Source organism: Phaenicophaeus curvirostris, chromosome 2 (assembly GCF_032191515.1).
Source record: "Phaenicophaeus curvirostris isolate KB17595 chromosome 2, BPBGC_Pcur_1.0, whole genome shotgun sequence".
Taxonomy (NCBI): Eukaryota; Metazoa; Chordata; class Aves; order Cuculiformes; family Cuculidae; genus Phaenicophaeus; species Phaenicophaeus curvirostris.
This window is the reverse complement of record NC_091393.1, coordinates 3674995-3695985: the sequence shown is the minus strand read 5'-3', so window position 1 is coordinate 3695985 and position 20991 is coordinate 3674995. Positions and strand designations below refer to the sequence as shown.

Sequence of the window (20991 nt, the reverse complement as noted above, 5' to 3'; positions counted from 1 at the left end):
TTATGAACATCTAATAATGTGGTAAGTTTTGTAACAAACTATTATAGATACAGTGATCCACATGATCTTTCCTACACCACTTATGGTTTTTACGATCAAAAGATGATACTGAGCAAGCTTATTATAAAAATAAAATAAATAAAACAACTTTAGTGAATACACGCATGGTAATCTGAAGAACAATACCTTTAAGAAAAAAAATCTACATGTAAAAGATGAATTTTTCATATCAATGTAAAAATACTTTCTGGTTTAAGTTCTAAACCAAATAGTACCAATAATATTTAGGATTTTCTTCATTATGCCCTCATACTTTCCACACTTTTTATACACAGCTTTCACAAATAGTTTTCTCTTTTTGTAGCCAGCACGCCAAACAAACAGGTACCTGCTACATTTTTTTTTTATATCAAACAAAAACATAACAAAATTGAACAGGTAATATGCACATATATATTTATTTTGCAAGGCTAAATCGGGTATACCAAATCAGGTTTTTTTTTTCCTAAGTGTTTTTCTCTGCTGATTCAATAGTTCTAGCACCAAATTATTTACCCTCCCACATTTTCACTTCATAGTTTCAGTTTCATTTTGTATTGGTTAAATTAATGAGAATCATTTTACTGCATAATTCCAGTTAACCTGAGTTTACCAGGAGAATTTAATATTTCCTGCATGTCTCATAAACAAATATTTTTTGGTTGTTGCTGGCTGTCTAAAACAAGCAGAAGTCCCTTTTACTGAATTTTGCAGTCCACTACTAAATTCTTAAAGTTATTTTTGTTTTATTGGTGTTTGGATTTCATATAAACATCCCACGAGACTTGGCAATCACTGTAAGTGATTTCATATGCATGTTCAGATCTAAGCATCTAGACCTTAAAAAGCATATAGATATTCTTTTTTGAAAGAACATAAATATCTAGTAGAAAATAATAACGCAAGCTAAATCTGCCTTGAGTTACAATAACTTAAATCTGGGAAAACTTTGTTGATATCAATGACTAATAGCATGGAGTAACCCCAAGCTTTGTGTCTCACGTTTTTCAAGTGATAGTTTGTTCAACAGCATAAGGCAGTGGGGGCAAGCGCCACTGTGTTGTCTTTTCAAAGTATATATAGGTACTTAATGCATTGAAGTAGCAACCAAAGCATTCAGTTCTTTATAGACTACTACAGTGAAAACATCTAATACAGCCCATGGGTTATTATTGCTCAGTTTGCTACCCAGGTTAATGTCAACATTTGGTTTCTTTCCGTGATTCAACTACCTTTCAGGACACAACTTGAAAGAGCATAACAACATAGTCTAATAGTAATATTTTCCCCCAACCAACCAATTTTGCAGTCCTGAAAACATAAAATTCTCATTACTGAGACCACTGAAGTCTAACAATGAAAACAAAAAAAGGCCCCACATTTTCTTTGCCTCATTTGTCCAAATACCTGATTGTATTACTTACAAATTAACTGTCTTCATAATTTTAAAGCAAAAATGAGGGGGGAAAAATGATTATGAAATGTGGTACTAAAATCTAATTGTGCTTTCCTTCCGCCCCCAATTTTAACGAATATTCAGGGAGTAATACGAAGAGACAAAAGAAAAAGGCAACTTCTAAATATTTGCTGCCATCTAGTGTTCATATAAAGTTCTTATGAATTGTTTGAAAATTTATACTTCTGTTAAAAATATTAAGTATGATGAGCCTTATCCTATTAATACACTTAGGAGTAATTATGAAACAAAATATTTTAGAAAGTTGGGAGAAGGCATTTGTTAAGACCCAGGACATGTAGGATTCATAAAATCCGTAAATAGACAAGGTGATATTTTATTTAAATAAAAGAAAAAAGTTCTAAATTGCATTTGCTCAACCATTTATTAGGTATTTAGCTACAGATGGCATAGTATAATATTTGCTATGTGTACATTGTATTGTCTGATTTCACTAGCAATCACAAAAATTTTTTTTTTGTAACCTTTCAAATACAAATAATTGTGTGGCACTGATAAAATGAAAACTTGAGCATTATATTAATCCAACTCACTGTGTCATTTTCAACGAAAAAAATCATCAGCATCACAAATTTTCAACTAACTGTTCAATGGCTGATGTCACCATCATCAAGTGGTGTGCTCAGTAGTCTGCATTTCCATTAATTTTGTTTTACAAATGCTATCTCACAAACTTTATCAAGTTGAACAGTATTTCACAGGAGATACTTTTGATTTTAAAGAAGTGTAAACAGATCTAAGCAGCATGGCTTTTTGGAGTAGTTTTTTAAAAATTAAGTTTTTCTCTCTGATATTCCTATACAGATTAGAAAAGGGCATAAAAATATTACTGATAATATGTACTGCATGTATTATATAACATAATACACTGTTTCTTACATAAGATGTTTAATTGCTGTTATATTTGCATGACTGATTCAGATTACATAGATGAAAAGTTTCTATATATGAATCAAATATTTGTTGTTACGGTAAGGAAGCAAGGAATCTTTCTAACAACCTAACAAGCAATTTCCTGTTTGCTTTGGGAACGCATGTATTTTGAATTGCCATTTCAGCATCTGAAGCGATTACAGTCTTATTCCTGTATGGCTTTTGAAATAATTTCTTAATGCTGCAAGAACAGACAGAGTGGGACAGAATCTCCTCCAGTCACATGTGACCAAACGACTATATATAAGTACAACTGAACGATACCAGAGTTGTCATTCTCTGTTAACCCCAAATAACTTGTCTACCATCTGGACGCAGCAGAAGGTGAGGGGAGAACAGATGAGGTTGCTGTTCTCGTGCAGGTGAGGTCAGGCCCCAGGGCTCTGGATATCCACAGAGAAAACTTCAGTCTAAGCTTTGCTTTTGCTTTCTGCGTCTCTTCTGAGAACCACTATAGAGTTGCTCAGTCTTTCAAAGCAAAAAATAGATCAAGAGGTTTGTCCAAGCTAAACACCTTTTTACATTCCTGGCTTCAAAATAAAATCATAGGTAAATGCAAGGAAAGATGCAACCCCTAGGGAAGATATGCCTACTGTCTGGCACTGCAAATACTCTCAGTTTCCAAATACTCTGGAGAAAGCAGTTATCCTAGCAACAAGCTGGGGTCCAGCTGTGGATGTCAGGGAGGGCTCTATCAGGTGGAAACAATTAGGGAAGGAATGGTGACCTGCATTATATGAGCTATTGATGATAGTTCCCAGATAAGTTAAAGTTTATGGTCTAATTAAACCACATCCCTTGCATCTTATCTTTCTTCCTGTATATCCAGAAAATACAGCAATAGGTATTCTCTGTCTGCCAGCTGGTCAACTGACATAGGACTCGCTCCTCTCAACTAATCACCCTAATCAGCTAGCTTTTTTATTCCTTTTTACATTTCATTATGCCCAGTGACACTACTTCAGCAGAAAAGGAAAAGGGCATCTCCATGCCTCTGTTGATCATTGCTGACCATTTACTCTTCTTCTGCTCATTTTCAGAAGAACTCCTGCCCTGAACCGAACCTCAAAAGTAATCTGCAGGAGAGAATTCTCAGTGGACTGAGGTGTTGAAACACATGTTCAAAGTCTTAACTTTGGTGTCAGCTTAATGAAGTTGTATGTATTTCAGCTTCTCCCAATCTGTAGCTTTCTTAAGAACAAACACACTGTGACATCAATGCCAGCGTGCTGCCCCTGATATCAGATAATGGCATATGCTGAAGAGGAGAATGTGGCAATGAAAAGCAAGCATCATATAAATTTCTCCCAAATTCTTAAAGTAGTACATCTCAGGGTCTTTAGTTAAAGGTACTGCCTCTGCATTTGATATCTTTCAATGGATTCTTATGACATTTTCGTACATTTTTTTGAACTACTCTACCTTTTAGATACAACTCCCTGCAGCAAAGAGTTCCACAGTCTAAACAACCCTCTGGCATCCTTTTGTGTTTTCTGAAACTGCCACTGACTCATCTTAGTCAATATTTCCTGGTTCTTCTCCCAGGAGAGAGGCAATCTTTAGCCATGTCACTCATTATTTTCATAAAACTCTGTCATATAATATCCCATTCGTCTTTCTTCTTGTCTGAACTGTGCAGGCAAACTAGCGTGTTACTTTCTATTCCTCAGACCATCCTCTCCGAAAATCTTGTGCTTCTAGAAAGTTAATTTTCAAATTGGAAGTAAAAATACCCTAGTTTTTGGGGTTTTTTTTTTTCATTACCCAAATTTCCACTCCTGCACCTCATAAGCCCAGGTACAAAATTCAAGTATCTAGTTTCCACTTAGTGACTGTGTAGCTACCTATTTCTGCCAAGACACCTGGTCTAGATAAAAGTAACTTCATACTTTTGTGGAAACATGGAGTCTTCCCATATTTCCAAATGCTGCCTTCATTTTACTAGTTGTTCTTTCAGCTGCCAATGTGTCTGTAGTAAATTAAGAAGTCAAACACTTCAGTGGTGCTTCTGTCCTTTAAATGGCAAAAGCATTTGATTTCATGAATGACTTGTAATAAAAGCAGACTCTGCCTCTAAAATATGTAGTTTTATTTTATATCAGTGCAGACTTCCAGGACCTAACAACAGGCTCTGCTATGGCAAAGATGACAGTGGTCATCAACTTACCGTCTAGATCTCTGTAACAGATCAGTCAATAAACATATGTTTGTCTCCATATAATGCTATTCTTACTGCCAAAGGTATAGTGCCTATTAAAGGTCCTGAAAATTGGATGTACTTCCTAAGACTATCTACTGATAAATATGATGGCATAAGTTTTAAAATGTATTTTTTTTTCAGAATGCTGCAGCTTATGTAATAGTCACCTCCAGATAAATATCTTTTCTAAAACACCTGTATCCTTCTTGGAGGATTCCACTAACTTAGATCAAATCAGCATATATGAAAGTTTAGACTGAGTTTAATTATAAAGAAATTACAAAGCTACTTTCAAAAAAACCCCCTAATATAAAAGCTCCTAACTGCTCATAGTATTGCTTTCCTGTAATCTGTCAGGTGCTAATTTTTCTTCTATGTCAAGACAGAAGGATAAGTAACATCACACATAAGAGGACAAAAAAAATGGTGGTTTCATGCTCTTGTCACTCTATTGCTTTTCAGCATTTTTCATCGTTATTTCTACTAACAATCATTTACACAACAATTAACAGAACTCTGACTGCATCTTCAGCTGCTGTAAATGAACTGCAGCCATGGAACCTTCAGTTATTGAATGCCATGAGTATATCGATATTTTCAGGTAATGGTACCATTACATAAAAACTGAAAAGAAATAGTTCTGTCTAAACTAGTTTGTTAGTTTTCTGCACTTTCCTCAAAATCCCAAATCCTGTGGTAGAAAAGGTGCACTTAGAAGTAATTTTTATTATACTATATATCCTATACTTCCTACATATCTTTGATTGTATAAGTTTAGATGACTACCTCCTATCAAATGGAACTATTGTTTTATTTCATTATTTTTTTTTCTCTGCTTTAGTTTTACTGTTTTAATAGAGCAGGAGGACTAACTACTTAAATTTACATCGTCAATGTAACTGATTTTTTTTTTTCAGTGTCTACTAGCAGTATTTTTCAGAGAACAACTTGGATACTCAATTACTGTTTAAAATCACTAAATTTCTATTGAAATTTCTTCTACTTCTGGGAAGAATTTCAGTACTACGTATACACTTGAAAAGAAACTACTTAGCAGAAATATATACTTCCCCAGACAAATAAATCCTTTTCTTTTTAGGTAAAAATCTAAACAAATCTACATGAGTAGGATTATTTTATTTTTGTCACTCTTATCTGAAATTGCTGAAACTCCTTTTTCTTTTGGACAGTTTTCAGTGTTTCATAATTACTGTGGACGATTCTAAGCTCACAGAGCCCTTTTTCCCTCAAATATCTCGCTTTTTGATACAACCCCATGCCCCCCCCCCCATTAAGTATCCATTTGGACATACTCAGCCGGTGGTAGAGAATGGTATTTACCTTGCCAAGTCTTCAGTGATTATTTTCTTTTTAATAGCTTTTAAGCTAGTAAAGTACTTACTATTAAACACAGGGAAAGAAAAAGAAAAAGAAGAGAAGATACTACTATCTTTAAAAACTGCTGTTAAAATCACAAGCCTGGGAGAAATTAAAATTGTTTTGTATTCTAACAGCCAGGTCCATTACACCTTCGGTGTTTTATTTTTGGTGCTGACTGCACCAGAGTCTGTGATAGCACCAGTTTGGTACCTTAGTTTGCTATGTAGTACAGCAACGTACGAAAACATATAAGCAGACGCTTGCTACACTGTAAGTATTTTGTTAAGCCATTTTAAATAATTCCTGTGATATAAATACCTAGGACTTAAAACTAAGAATTTGCAGTATGTACACTGGAAAAGGAAGAAGTGGAGAAGAATTCTGAAGGGTAACTATAATCAAATATACATTTTCTTTTATACTGAAAATGGAATTACTTTTGGATTTTTAATGTTTTTTCTCCTCATAAAATATTCAATGAATGTAAATTCACTCTCTGCCTCCCCTTCCTTTTAAAAAAAATCCCAAACCACCCCACAAAAAACAAAACAAAACCATTCAATGAAAAATGATGTTCTCTTCTTCATTTAAGTATGTTTAAATTTCTGAGATTTCCCCGTAATAAATGTAGGTTTTTGTATATACATATTTTTAATTAGTTATTACAATAAAAAGCTTTTGAATCTTTAAGTTTCGATGTGACAGAGGTCTGTACTTTTAATACAAGCACAGCATTTTCAAGGAAAATGCATTTTAAGAATTAAACTGAAGCAAACTGGAAACTCGCTATTAGTAATAAACAACTGATTACCACTGTAAAAGAGAACAAAGAGAAGAGTTCAAGTCAAGTGCATTATTCTTCCTATTCTGCAGTGAACCACGTGAAGCAAGTTTGTTTATATACAGACATGCTTTAATTGTTTTTGTGGATTTTAATTTGTAGTTATGCAAAAAACTTACTAAATTCTAATAAAGCATGTCTGATTAAAGGGTACATACTGTGTTTCTATAGCTTGATCTTAATGGTATTTTGACCCTTTGTACTAGTTCTAATACCTACTATCTTTTGTAAAAGTCCTCCAACATTTTTCAGACGTGTAACAGTTCACTTCCCTTAAACATTCACATCTACAGACTACCAGTAACAATAAAATTTCCATTTTATATGCTTTAAGTGTGACAATATTGCATTTTTGTTTGAAATAATATTAATCCTTTAAAGTTTGCTAGTTTCTCTAAATAAATCAAAGATTACCTCTGCATTTAGGTTGTCTGCAAGGCTTTCAAGAAACTGGCTTTCAATTGGATTCTGCTGAGTAAGGAGAGTCAAGTAATGACTGAGTTTATCATGAGTTGTGATAATGATGCCTTCTCCGAATTTGTCAAACTGAGGCCGTCCAGCTCGACCAAATATCTGCATGACATCTAAAATTCCAAGGTCAACAAAGGAGCCTCTTTTTGCTGCATATATTTGTGTTCCCTGGTTGAGGAAAAGTTAATAAAAATTAACATAAATACACATGAATATAATCCTGATGAGCTGAATACTGAAATTAGGCAAATACAGCATGATTTCAGAAGTGTACTTTAACTAATCCTTTCATAATCTTTGATATATTTAAATCTTTACTATACAAACTAGACTCCCACTGGACAGAATCAGTTTAATGAGATATAAATAACATTTCAAGTCAACCAGACATTTCTACCCCAGGCCCCAAACCCACAATAAAGATCTTGCTACCTATGCTTCTTTACAGGTTTCTTTTAAGACAGATACCTGCGTGCTGAGTAACGGAAGCTCTCACCTTAATAACAACAGCATGAGCAGGAAGATTGACACCCCAGGCGAGCGTAGCTGTACAAACTAGGACTTTGATATGTCCATTAGAAAACAAGTTCTCAACCAAATTTCTGTCTTGTCGCAGCATTCCAGCATGATGAATACTAAATCCATCTGGAAACAGCTCACGTAATTGCTTATTTCTGGATTTCTGTACCTAGAATGGACAAGCACAACAATCAAATCATCTTCTAATTACAATACAATCATAGAAACAAAGAGTCACAGAATGGGTTGGGTTGGAAGGGACCTTAATGATCATCTAGTTTCAACCCCCTTGCCATGGACAGGGACACCATCCACTAGACCAGGCTGCTCAAAACCCCACTCAACCGGTCCTTGAAGAAATATTGTATTTGAAAAAAAATAGGACCCCTCCACTGAATATTAATATGAGTCATACAACCCCCCCCATTTTTATTAATGTAAAACTTTTCAACATCAATTTAATTATTTTCTATAAATAAAAAGAATACTTTTATAAAAATACAGATTCATTTAAACAGAGATCCAAATTTACTGATAACCAGCATGCACACTGAAGCTGGGGAGTCATATATTGCTTTTACTCAAAAAGAGATCTTTCAGACTATGCAGACAGCTAGGACAGGCTTAAGGCAGTAGGCCACATACATTAAGGACAGATACCCCTCATGACTTTACATCAGCTCAGCATAGCGTGGATTAATAATTCATAGTATGGAATCAAACTGTTCATCTGCCTCTCATTTCTACCTTCCCCATGTGTAGGAGGCTGAGATCTGAGTCTGCAAAACTTCAAGTCTTCCAGCCTCCCACTGTTAACGAGGTCTGTAAGCATGTCTCCCTTATTTCTGGGTGCTAGCTTTATCACGCTTCACCTCAGCTGAGTATTGACTTAAAAGTTAAGAAAAACTAATACATTTATGTTCCAAATATTAAACTCTGAAGCTCAAGTCACTTTGCTTCCAGAAGCAAGCGGGAAGGAAAAAAGAAAACCAAACACTTAACCCCCCCCCCCCAAATCAGCAGAGTTCATGCTATTTTAGCCCAATAGGAAGAATTGTCTTTCTGTTCAGAAACACAGCTTTGGGCTAATGCTCAAGTATCGCAAGAAGTACAGCTCTTTCATTACAATTAAGATGACAAGAGGAAAGGCATGATAACCCTGTTGTAAACTGGAATAAAGGACCTTCAACCAAGCTTATATGAGCTTAAATACAAGGCGAGAAAGCATGCCATCTACAATCTATTTATCCTTGCCTCTGGCTACTGGTTTCTCAGATTTTCATGTTTCAATGTCCCTGATTTGCCACAAACAGCTCTAATCTTTGTCCCATCTCTTCCACATTCCTAACTGCCGCACTCCCTGCCTTCCAAAATCAATTGCTGCTGATTATGACACCAGAAGGTTTGTGGTAATGATGACTCTCATCTTTCCCTAAAATGTATTTCTTTATCATCTTTGTCAGCAGAGAATTTCTCCTTTTTCACAGATTACAAGGAGGTTAAGTATTTTCTGACCATCACTGTATTTTCAGCTCTGTACATTATAGTGAAGTAATTCTAAGTGAAATTATTGCTATTATCATTATTTTAAATCTTCACATTTACTAGTAACTGACACACAGCCACTGGAAGTTGTCTTAAGGGATACAGACTGGGTAAAGAAAAACAAAAAATGATTCACGGTACTGGCATACTGCCAAACATGAACAATAAATCTCTGCAAACACAGAAATAAGTAGGGAGATGGGAATGCAATTATCAAGGAGTGCATGAAAAGAAAAACATTCTATGAAAAACACATTTTTCAACTTCACAATTATCCAGCTTCTTAATATCTGATCTTTCCTGGTTTAGCAGTAATTATTTACTGTTCATTTAAAGGAAATCAAACTCAGCTTTTAACTACACATGTTTTTTTTGGCAAATTTAATTAACTGCTGTAGTGGTTAAAAAAGAATAAATAAGAAATTGAAAGTGGCAGTGCAGTTCATGCACCTTATTCTTTACGAGCTACCAAAGAGAAACTAATATTTCATAAAGAACACACATGCACCAAGGTTTGCATTTATATTTCAACAACAAATCTCACAAAAGACAGGCATGTGGAAAATTCACTTCAGCTGCAAAGCTGAGAATAATCGAGACACAAACTTGGATTGATCTTGATGCAGAATGTGGTCTAAGCATTTAACAGTGTTATTAGCTTTTGTCTTAAATAAAGCAAACCTTCCTATGCTATGAGACAAACATTAGCAATCTCACTTTTTTAGTAGAGCTTTTTGTATTGGTGCCACATGACTCTTTTGCAGGTACTAAAATAACTACTTTTCAAAATGTACAATTACTCAATGTCAACAATTACAGTTTAAATTTCATCCCTGTTCATTTTGTAGGAGAGTTGGACTAGACAACCTTCCAACTAAAACTATTCTTTGATTCTATGATAATATTATAACCTGTAGCTGAAAAAGCCAAATCTTGTTCTTGGATCTCCACAATTTAAAAATTACATATCTTTGTTTATAACCTGATTGTTTATGCTGTCTAATGTGACTGAAAAGGGGGCTTATTTACTAATGTGAAACTAAGAAGAGTAAAATATTGTACTATAAATGGGAGGAAGCTATTTGTTCATAGTTTTAGGAACTTCAGTATCACTGATTTAGAGTAAGGAACTTATGAATATTGGAAAGAGGAGGAGAAAGGGGAAAAGTTTGTGACAGAAAACACATTAAGATAGGTGAATGCTTGTATGACTATAATTCAAGTACTTACAAGCTTAAGATTAATCAACTGTTTAAAAATACATAGGTACACCTAAACATATCCATACAGTTACATTTAGAAAGAATACCCAAATGCTTCTAAAACACATTCTAAACCAACATCTTTGAAATATTTATTATTCACAGGTTTTGTCTCCTCATTTATTGAATTTATGAAGTGCTAGACATCCAGATTACACAGTAACCAGTTTAGAGACACATTAAATAATCTTTTTCCAACACAGACGATGATGAACATTATTTAAGGAAAAACTCAGTCCATTTTTGAAATAGGAAAAAACAAATGCCAAGCAAATAAAATTATTAACTGTCCTGAATGATTCCATTAACTGTACAGAAATTGAATTAATTTTCCTTCCATAAAAATGTGGGCATTTAAAATTACAAAGATATAAGGCAAGTTAGTTCAAGAACAAAGAAGTAACCCAATTTTATAAAGTTAATTTTGAGAAAATAAAATAAAATAAATCACATATCTCAGTGATGACTTGGAAAAGTGCTCACGCAGCTTATAATTTAATGGTAACATTTTTGCAAGCAAACCTTCTAAGCTCTTGTGCCAATGAATTGCATGGTTATTCTATTAAATCTGGATTTTAATGGTTGCAGAGACAACAAAACCAACAACTACTAAATAAGGGAAGTGAAACTATAAAAAGTTATACTACTCCCATCTTGTTCGATTATAGACTAAAAGGTTTTGCTTAAAATTTATACGAAATGTTACTAAGCGCCTCAGGTGTATGGAGAAGTGGTTATTATGAGGTCTGGCACTGGTCTTCTGATTAGAATTGATTTTCTTTCCCCTCCCTTATTGCTCAAGAGGGCTGTAGATTTATGACCTCTCCTTACATGTGCGTGTGCATCTAAACCAGCATGTATTAAATAAATTCCTAGTTTAGCTTGCTGCCACCTACATTTCTCCTTTAAATGTCTTGAATTTTATGCAGTTCTTCATTAAGAAACACTAAAAATGTCACAATTACACACAGAAAAATGTCCCGCTTAATTTTAATGAGAAACGAGGCATATGTAGGAGAAAAAAAAGTTTAATTTAGTATTTCAGCTAAAGACTTAAAAAAGATAACACCCTTCCTTACCCTTTTCTTGCATCTGCTATCACAAAGGTATCATCATTCATAAAGACTATAATCTGCATGCATTTTGTCTGAACTACCAATGTGATGTGAATCAAAGAATGAAATTTTAACAGGTTTTTAGCTACTTTTTTCTTACTTTATTTAAAAAACAAGTAAAAAGAGCAATAAAGCTTGATTATGAGAAGCAGCTGCCAATAAATTATTTCTTGATATGTGAAATACCAAAGTATGTCTTTTCTTTACTCTCCAGTCGCTACACTCATCTTGGACAGACTAAGAAGATCACCACTACTTGATAAGATCAGGTTTTTTTTTCCCCTTTCTGTAAATTACTTATTTTTCCCTTCTACTTCCTCATTTTGAAGATATTGTTTCCAGCTCTGAATTTTGGTGTCTTATCCCAGGAACACAGTTTTTGACTATTGTGTATTTTCTTCCAGTAAAACAAATGGCACAGGGTATTCTAGGATTTTTCTCACGATCACCTTACTACGGCAAAACTTCATGCTTGTGACCATGAGAATCAATCATTGCAATTTCCTTTCTTTCTAGTTCACAATATGGCAGCACTTGCACTTTGTTCAGAATGAAACATCATATTTATTCACTGGTTTAAGCTATTTATTCCCATGAGACCTCTTAGTTTTGAGGTCTCATTAGCTTCACTTGATGAGTGTCAGTGCTCAGACAGTACAGATACCACAGATGTCTAAACCAAAGTAAGGTACCTTTTGCTGTAGCCCTCAATGACAGGCAGTTTTAATTACCACTTCTACTGTGTGATGAATACAACTCAATTATTTCCAAAATAACTATTTTATAACTTTCCAGAAAAGATCTGAAAGTGTTAATTCTTAGACTGACCCTCTATACTGTTTTAAGTTTTATCAAGACAAAAGCCTCTCTGCCTCATTCATATTAATCTTAATTGCTGGATTTGCTCTGCTGGCTCATTTAGAGAATACTGATTCTCTTTCAAAATTTATGAGATCAAGGTAAGCTTGGAGATGTAAAGGGCAGCTGAGAAAAGCAGAATGAAAAGCGGGAAGCTAAAGAGTCTGTCAGTGGGCTTATTTCAGTTTCTTAAATACAAAAAACTAACAGGATTTCAGCATGTATGAGGACCAAAAGAAATGGAAAGAAATGAACAAAAGGATCATTCACCCTTTTTGCTCTTCAGAATTTACTACATAAATATTGCGTATTAATTGTTCTATACAAGTGAAATCTTTAACATAAGTTTTATACTTTATTCACAAGTGCTGTTTCAAACAGGAGAGATCAAAACTTAGATGATGTAAACAAAACCATGAGAAGGGTTTTTTAAATATGAAGTAAAAAGACTAATTTTTTTTGGTAAACCCCCATGAGACTCCTTAATAAGCACAGTTTGAGCAAATATATGAATCATAGAATAACCAGGTTGGAAGAGACCCACCGGATCATCGAGTCCAACCATTACTATCAAACACTAAACCATGCCCCTTAGCACCTCGTCCACCCGTGCCTTAAACACCTCCAGGGAAGGTGAATCAACCACCTCCCTGGGCAGCCTGTTCCAGTGCCCAATGACCCTTTCTGTGAAGAATTTTTTCCTAATGTCCAGCCTAAACCTCCCCTGGCGGAGCTTGAGGCCATTCCCTCTTGTCCTGTCCCCTGTCACTTGGGAGAAGAGGCCAGCACCCTCCTCTCTACAACCCCCTTTCAGGTAGTTATAGAGCGCAATGAGGTCTCCCCTCAGCCTCCTCTTCTCCAGGCTAAACACCCCCAGCTCTCTCAGCCGTTCCTCATAAGACCTGTTCTCCAGCCCCTTCACCAGCTTTGTTGCTCTTCTCTGGACACGTTCCAGAGCCTCAACATCCTTCTTGTGGTGAGGGGCCCAGAACTGAACACAGTACCCGAGGAGCGGTCTCACCAGTGCCGAGTAAATATGAAAACTTGAAAAAAAACTAAACTGTGAAGATGAGCACTTAGACTCTCTGACGTTATGAAAGAAACTGAACATGAAGAAATACAAATTGGAGAAAAAAAGGAATGCATTTGAGCTACGATGACTTTACCTGAGGACTCTCATTCACAAATTAGAACTTTATTTGTATTATTCAACTTGTACTGTCTGCATAATAACTAAGCTATCAGCAGCTGTTTCTAGGACAAGGATGAAGTGGAACCTTATGTGGTAAGAATAAGATTAAATTATTATTTTATTCCAGAATCGAAAAATTAACTTTGAAAGAAATTTTCCCTGAAGGATTTAAAAGTTGAATATGTTTCTGTGATGAATATACATTAAAAAATTGGTCCTTATCTTGTGTTACCTTTCATACTGCTTGAGAAACAGCATGAAATAGAAAATTAGTAGTATAATATTTACTAAATATGTACATATATTCACATATAAACAACTTGTCATGAAGCTCTTCTGAAAAGTTATAAATCAGGCACTTCTAAAAAGATACCCAACAGTTTAATAAATTGGATTTAGGTAGTACTTAAGTGCTGATATGCCCTAACATTACTTCCCTTGCTTTTTCCTGAAAACAGCAGCATTGGCTTCACTGACTGTACGCCCTGCAGCTGGTTCCTGTGAAGAACACTAAGACTACCAAGAGCTCTCCCCAACAAACATGACTTGTATGACATGCATCATTTCTGGATGGATGCAGGCTGGCTAATACACTATTCTGCTTAATGAGTATGCACGCTCATTCTCTACATCTTCAGTTTTTTAATGTATCTAGCTATTAACTTTGTACAGTTATCCTGAAGTAATGTCTCTCCAACACTTATTCTTCTACTGGGTTATAATTAGTGGGTACCTGGCATGACAGCATTTAAAGGAGGTAATTCTAGCAAACAAATGTGAATCAGTTTGAATTTTCCTAGAAAAGTCAATAATCTAATTGTCTCCCTCTGGAGATTTAAGTTCATAATAGTAAAGTTAGAATTGTTTAAAACTATGATATACTGATCTGATCAATCTACTGAAATAATCTCACTAAGTTCTGTAATGTGCTCTAAAAATACCTCTAAAGGAGAAAGGAGAGCAGAGAGCAATGTGACTGTTTTGCTTAAATGCCTTTATCAGTTTAAAGACAATAATTCTTCTGAGTGCAATTGTCAGGACTAATTTTCTGTATTGGAGTATTACAATTGTTTTTCTTCTGGGCCTTCTCCTCTTTGTGTGTCTGCAGGTTTATATTGATGTAAGGTTGTCTCCTGTCAATTCATAACTTAGAAAATCTTGTTTAGAATAGAAATCTGTCCTTAGTTCTCAGTAGGCCACAGGCTATTTTTCAGTTGTTGCACTAAAACTACATGCACACATAATTTTCTGCAGGGCAGAACTAACTTCAGTGACATTTTAAAAAATATTTCAGATCTATATAACATACTGGGTTTCTGTAGAATAAACTACCAGAGAGTTCAATTTGAATTAGAAAAAATGTATGAAAAAGAGAAAGGAGAAGTTTAGGCGATCAGGAATAATTGCCAAGCAGCCTATTCTAGTTGTGACTGTCTTATTTTTATTCAAGTGAGGTAACAGTCTCTCTCCTTCAAAGCCATACAACCATCTTTGTCTATAACTACCTGAGATATGCTTAGATGATACTTATATTTTAGTACACTACATTGCTTATCTTTATTATTTAGACTTAGTTGTTTACTTTTCAGTCCATGTTGCTAACTCTTCTACTTTTTACAAGGTCAGAGTTTGTAGATAGTCTTTGAAGAATAAACTTAGGAATCTGTTGTTCCTTTTAAAGGAAAATGAATTCTGCAAATATGGATCAAGAAGACTTGTCAGCTTTCAAAAGTGAAGAGTGAAAACTTATAATTTTTCTGCTAATAAAGAAAATCTGAATTATTGCTGGAAAACTGCTTACACAGTAGAGGTAACTGCTGGAACTTTGATACCTGGCAATTCAATGATTCCTTGATGTAGATAATACTGTGGTTTTTCATAATAATGTGGGCTTAAAACGTACTTTGCAGTTGTACAAACGTAACATTATTCGTTATGTCTTTATGCTCCAAATAGAGAATAGTTTAAAAAAAATCCTATGAATTACCCTATTTTTATTTTTTTTATTCAGAATAAAAGGAGGTGTAAGGCAGAATTTCTGGCACTTTCTTCTATTGCCCTGGCCCTAGCACAGATCATAAACTATTTATTTCACAAGGTTGTGTTTCATCCTACTGGCTGATGGGAATGATGACTACCAGTTAAAGAATGAATTGGCATGGTGTTCAGAAATATCTTGTCTTATTCAGTGTGTCCTTTTGCAGTGCATTAAGTAACATCATAGCAATCTCATCTTTTTTTTAACTGGAAAAGTTACATGCTGCATAGAGAATGAAATAAGTTTCTATGGGAGGAGAAAGAATATAATTGGATAAAAACTCTGAACAAGAGGTAAACATTTAACTTAATCTTTGATTCCTAATTTCTGCTATCTAAAATGCAGAAGATGAAAGTGTTCACAGATCTCACAGAGGAGAGAAGATAAGAAAATTTAGTATTGCTAAGACGTTACATTTTTGAGCCAGGTCGACAAGCCAAGAATGAAAGCACCAGGAATGCAAGTTTGCCCAAGCTCAAATGACGGATTTGTAACAAGTCACCAATGTAGACATTGTTTAAAATTACCTCCCTTGATGCCTATCCTTTATAAAAAAAAAAAAAAGGAGGAACAATACACTACCTCAACTTGAGCCACATTTTTATAACATGGACCAAAATAACCTAACATTTCATTTCAAGTAAGATGGTTGTGCCTGTCTTAAAACTGAATGTCTTAAAAGTGAATTACTGATTCTCAGATTAAGAACGTAGACTGAATTTAAGAACCTAGACTGAAAAATAATCCTTTTGCGACACATGGAAAACAGCACTAGGTTTAGATAGAAAGGAAATGCTCATTATATTGACTCAGTTTAAGCTCCATCACTGAGTGAAAATTCAGTAAAAATAATAATAATTTTCACATATTGTACAAATAAGCATCTTTCTATTGTTTATAGTAAGTGCTATAAAAATTATATTAAGACATTTTTGCACTGCTTCAGTATCATAAAAATCTGGACTTTATGGTAAACAGAATTCTGTACCTAAGTAATCTTATTAAAAGAAGAGTCAAAGCATTTCAGTTTAGCAATAACATGAAAATGCATAGCTGTTAACATTTAATTAATTGTAAGACAACAAAATTTTAAAATGCATGCAAAATCATGTAAAGCTCTGGTGTTTTTTCTCATCGATTTAGAATTAAACTGTTCTTTTTCTGGGAACGGATATCTGAAACATGTAAAATACAGCAAGGGGTATCTATTCTTCTCCAGCCCTTGAGACAGGAATTCCTGTTGTTAACCACTTGGACTACACAGATGAAAAGGTCATCAATCTTGGTCTGTTTTGCTGACAACAGAAGTTTTCGGTATGCTGTTAGAAACTAGCCAGTAGGGAAGATATACAGCACCAAAAGAAATACAGAGAGACAATTTGATGACATGCAAGGGTAGCATTGCAAGAGCAAGGATGAATTTGTACTGGTCTCAGTTTGAATACTGACATCCTCTGGAGACCTAGTTAAACCTTTTGTTGCCATGCTTAACTGTGCAAAGATTTCAATACTTCTGTTTCAACAGGAAACTGATACTGCTATATAACAAGTATAACTATTTGTTATATTTTAGGAAATGTCCTTTGCTTTGTAATACTCAAAACTGCCACTCTACTGAGCCATGACAATAACTGATGTGTTTTCACTCTGAGACAATGAAAACAGAAAGTGTTTTCAAGGTTTTTCCAACACAACTGCAGATTACTTATTAGATATTGTTACGATTTTTAGTGCAATTCCTCCTAAAAGTCTCTACAGACTGGGACATCATTAATGCTGCAAGAAAAAAAAAATCCATTTGTGAACATTAAGCTTGTTTCTTATTTCATAATTAAACCTTAACGGTTTACTACAACTTCAAACCTATGCAAAGTGATAGACTGAGGATTCTTCAGAAGAATACATTTTTTTAACTGGTTTTATAGGTAACTGGAGATCTGGAGATTATTAATAAATAATCTATAGGGGTTTCAAATAGTTTGAGACTGGCATCAGTATGAAGGACCATGAAAATGTAAAATTTATCTTGAAACAGGAAAATAACCTAGGTATTAAATGTCTTTTGATTTGGTATTGTGGCTTGGTTTCTTCACTATTCTAGCTTCTGCCCTACAGCATCAAAGAAATAAACACAACAATATTAAGCATATGATAAAAATGCAAGTCAATAAAAGTGGTACACCCTTCTAAGTTAAAAAAGGTCAATATTATACTCACCATTCATAAAGTAACTTCAACTACGTAACCTGTACTTTAACAAGAAAATAATCAAACTACATCAGACCATCTGTAGCACCCTAAGTTTTTTCACTGATAACTGTGTAATATGAAGACCCATAAGAAAATTCATAATGTAATTAGCATCACAAAGTTTTTTTATTTGTGTGTTAATAATAATACTAAACAAGTCTTAATACTAAAGACATTTCACTGCTCCTGTGTCATCGCTCTTTTAAAAGAACTTCAAGGATTCCTAGTAACATTTCATAGTTCAGTGTTGCCAAATGTTAAATTTTACAAGACAAGTACTTCTGAGAAATCTCCATAGGATTTTAAAAATTATAGATGCCTATGTGTTTTCATATTGCAATGCTCATAGAGTATAATCTGATTAATTATAGTATGTGATAATGATTTATCTGATAAAGTACTAACACACACACAAATCTCTTAAGAAACCAATCAATCTTTAAGTGGTGGGATCAGTGAAATCTGGTTTCCTATGAATTTTATATTTCTTATGCCCCTGTTCCAACTCAAATGCATGCCCCATCAGATTTCCATAACCTCATCTCTCCCAGAACTACTGTCTTGCCTTACTGTTTCATAATTTTTCTACTGTACCCTCAGAACAAAAAATTACACCTTAGAAATGACATTTGTAAGACTCACACTGGTTATCAACACTGTCATCCAATTATTACAAACACCTTTGACAACTGTGTTGTCTTTTTTGTTAGTTTTATTCCAAATTACTAGCAGGCAATTTCTGACATTCTGCAACCTCAGTGCAGAACTGTAAATGCTGTGAACTATTAAACATTGTTCAAAGTCAGTTTCAAAGGTAACATGATGTCTTTATATCCCTAATAGGGCATAGAAGTAACACCTAATAAATGATGAAACAAGGTGGTTTATATTACTATGCTCTTTTGGCCAGCAGACTTGGGAATTCACAGACAGATTGTCAGCTAAACTGGGGCAACTATTAGGCTTGCTGCCAGAGGAAACCAGCTGATGCAAGAAAAGAACACTGCGTAGCCACCTCCATAGAGCTCAATCTTACAGCCAGATCCTTTTCAAATGTAGTGTATTTCCCCACAGAGCCCTGCTAAATTATGAGATCCCTTGTAGTTTTAATCTCTTATCTACCAGAACACAGTCTTACTAGCTCTTCTTTCTTGAGAAAAAAAAATCTCCTCAGATCTAGCCTTTACAGTCCAAATATTTTGTCACTTATGTTTCATGCTTCACAAAAGAGGAAGATTATTACTTTACAGAGTTTAAAAATGAGAGAGGTGAAGACAATTACGTCTAATTAAATTTGGCTCTGAAAGACTGTTTTCTACAGGTCTCTAAGCACGTATCTAGCACATATACCTCCTCTTCAAGGCTTATATTTTGAGCAAAGGATGACTTATTTTGTTGTGCCAATAATTTTTATAATATATTTACAGGGACTTGAGAAAAAATATTGCACTGGTGTTAATTTATCGGTCTGCTTTGTCTGGTGTTTGTACACTAGACTAGAAATCCTCTGTCAAAACTAAGGAGTTTGCTATTGTGCTGATATGGTAATTCATATACCATTATTTTAAAGCAGGCTAAACAGTTTCTTCAGCAAACTAACTGTAAATGTCTTACCCACACAGCAGATAGGTCTCAGAGGGAATTTAAGAAAATATCTCACATAGCAAACATACCATGGAGACTAAATTACCTGGTATGGGAAGAAGTAAGGAGATTGTTACTTCTCACTTAAGGCAGCACATAGCAGCACAAAACAAGAGAGAGGAAAGCAGCTGTGCTGCTTCCACTGTCCTTTCTCCAACCGTGACTAATTTCCATATTTCATACTCTGTTTGCTTATCATTCATATATTAGTGCTAATGACTGTTCAAAAGTGTTAGATGTCATACCGTTGAGCTTCATTTTCTTTAATCTTTTAATTATATTAACAGTCTTTCTTCTGTACAATTAGTAGTCATATCTGTCCAATCATTACATCCTTCATGCATTTCCTCTCCTTGAAAACACTGTTCATCTCACAATTTTGCCTTCTTTGAAGAGCAGCCTAATCTCAAAAGGCTTTGAAAAATTCTTTACCTAGGAGCTGAGTCTGTATCTACAATGCTGCCTTTTTTTAGGGTGTTAGGATTCTAGGAGGAAAGCGAATAGTAAACAATGCCAACACTTGCCTTAAAATTGGTATATGTATATAATTTACCACTTGAAGTAACAACATTTTAAAGCTGAGTATCTTTATATAGTTTTAAATAAAAAAATAACTAAAGTTTAACTAAAAATATCTAAAATTAGAAGTTTTTTCCCTACTTTGACTGAAAGCACATACTATGTAAAACACTTCTGTAACTCACACTGCAGTTAAGACATATTAATAGCTTTCCTGTATAAAGAGAACCTTTATCTGACTGTACAGAACTGAACCACATACCATGGTTCACTGCTAAGGCAAATATCGTGCTGGTGGAGTTTCATAACACACGCATACTACAGGGTTATCATCAACATATCAGTTTTCAGTGGTTTCAAGATGGTAATATTGAATTATGAATTAAAATAAGAAAAAAAAGGAGTGGAGAATCTTTCACTCTTGCAATCTGTACAAACTTTTAATTAGATTCAGTGTGACAGACATTTCAAAAAACTTTTACTGTTTTGCTTGATTTTCTCATTATACACTTTGAAAGCCAACATAAAATGATATATTGTATATAAAATGAATGTAAACAACATAATGTATAAAAATATATATGGCAAAGTAAACATGAGTATCATCACTCAACTTTAGAAATTAGTTTACACATCTAAAAATATTTTACTTTGCAAATGCCAACCTAAAAATCTGAAGCTATTTAACAAGCTATTTCCATTAATTTG

The 20991-nt window shown here is 34.3% G+C and overlaps 1 protein-coding gene across 1 annotated transcript in view; it reads right to left on the bottom strand.

Annotated features, from left to right (window-relative positions):
* The window catches only part of ASCC3 (activating signal cointegrator 1 complex subunit 3), a 277171-nt gene that overhangs the window by 93762 nt on the left and 162418 nt on the right, over positions 1-20991 (bottom strand). The window contains exons 15-16 of the mRNA XM_069851132.1: positions 7838-8029; positions 7285-7509 (exon numbers count right to left, since the gene is read on the bottom strand). Of these exons, the coding sequence (XP_069707233.1) occupies positions 7285-7509; positions 7838-8029 (417 nt within the window). The remainder of the gene's footprint in view (positions 1-7284; positions 7510-7837; positions 8030-20991) is intronic.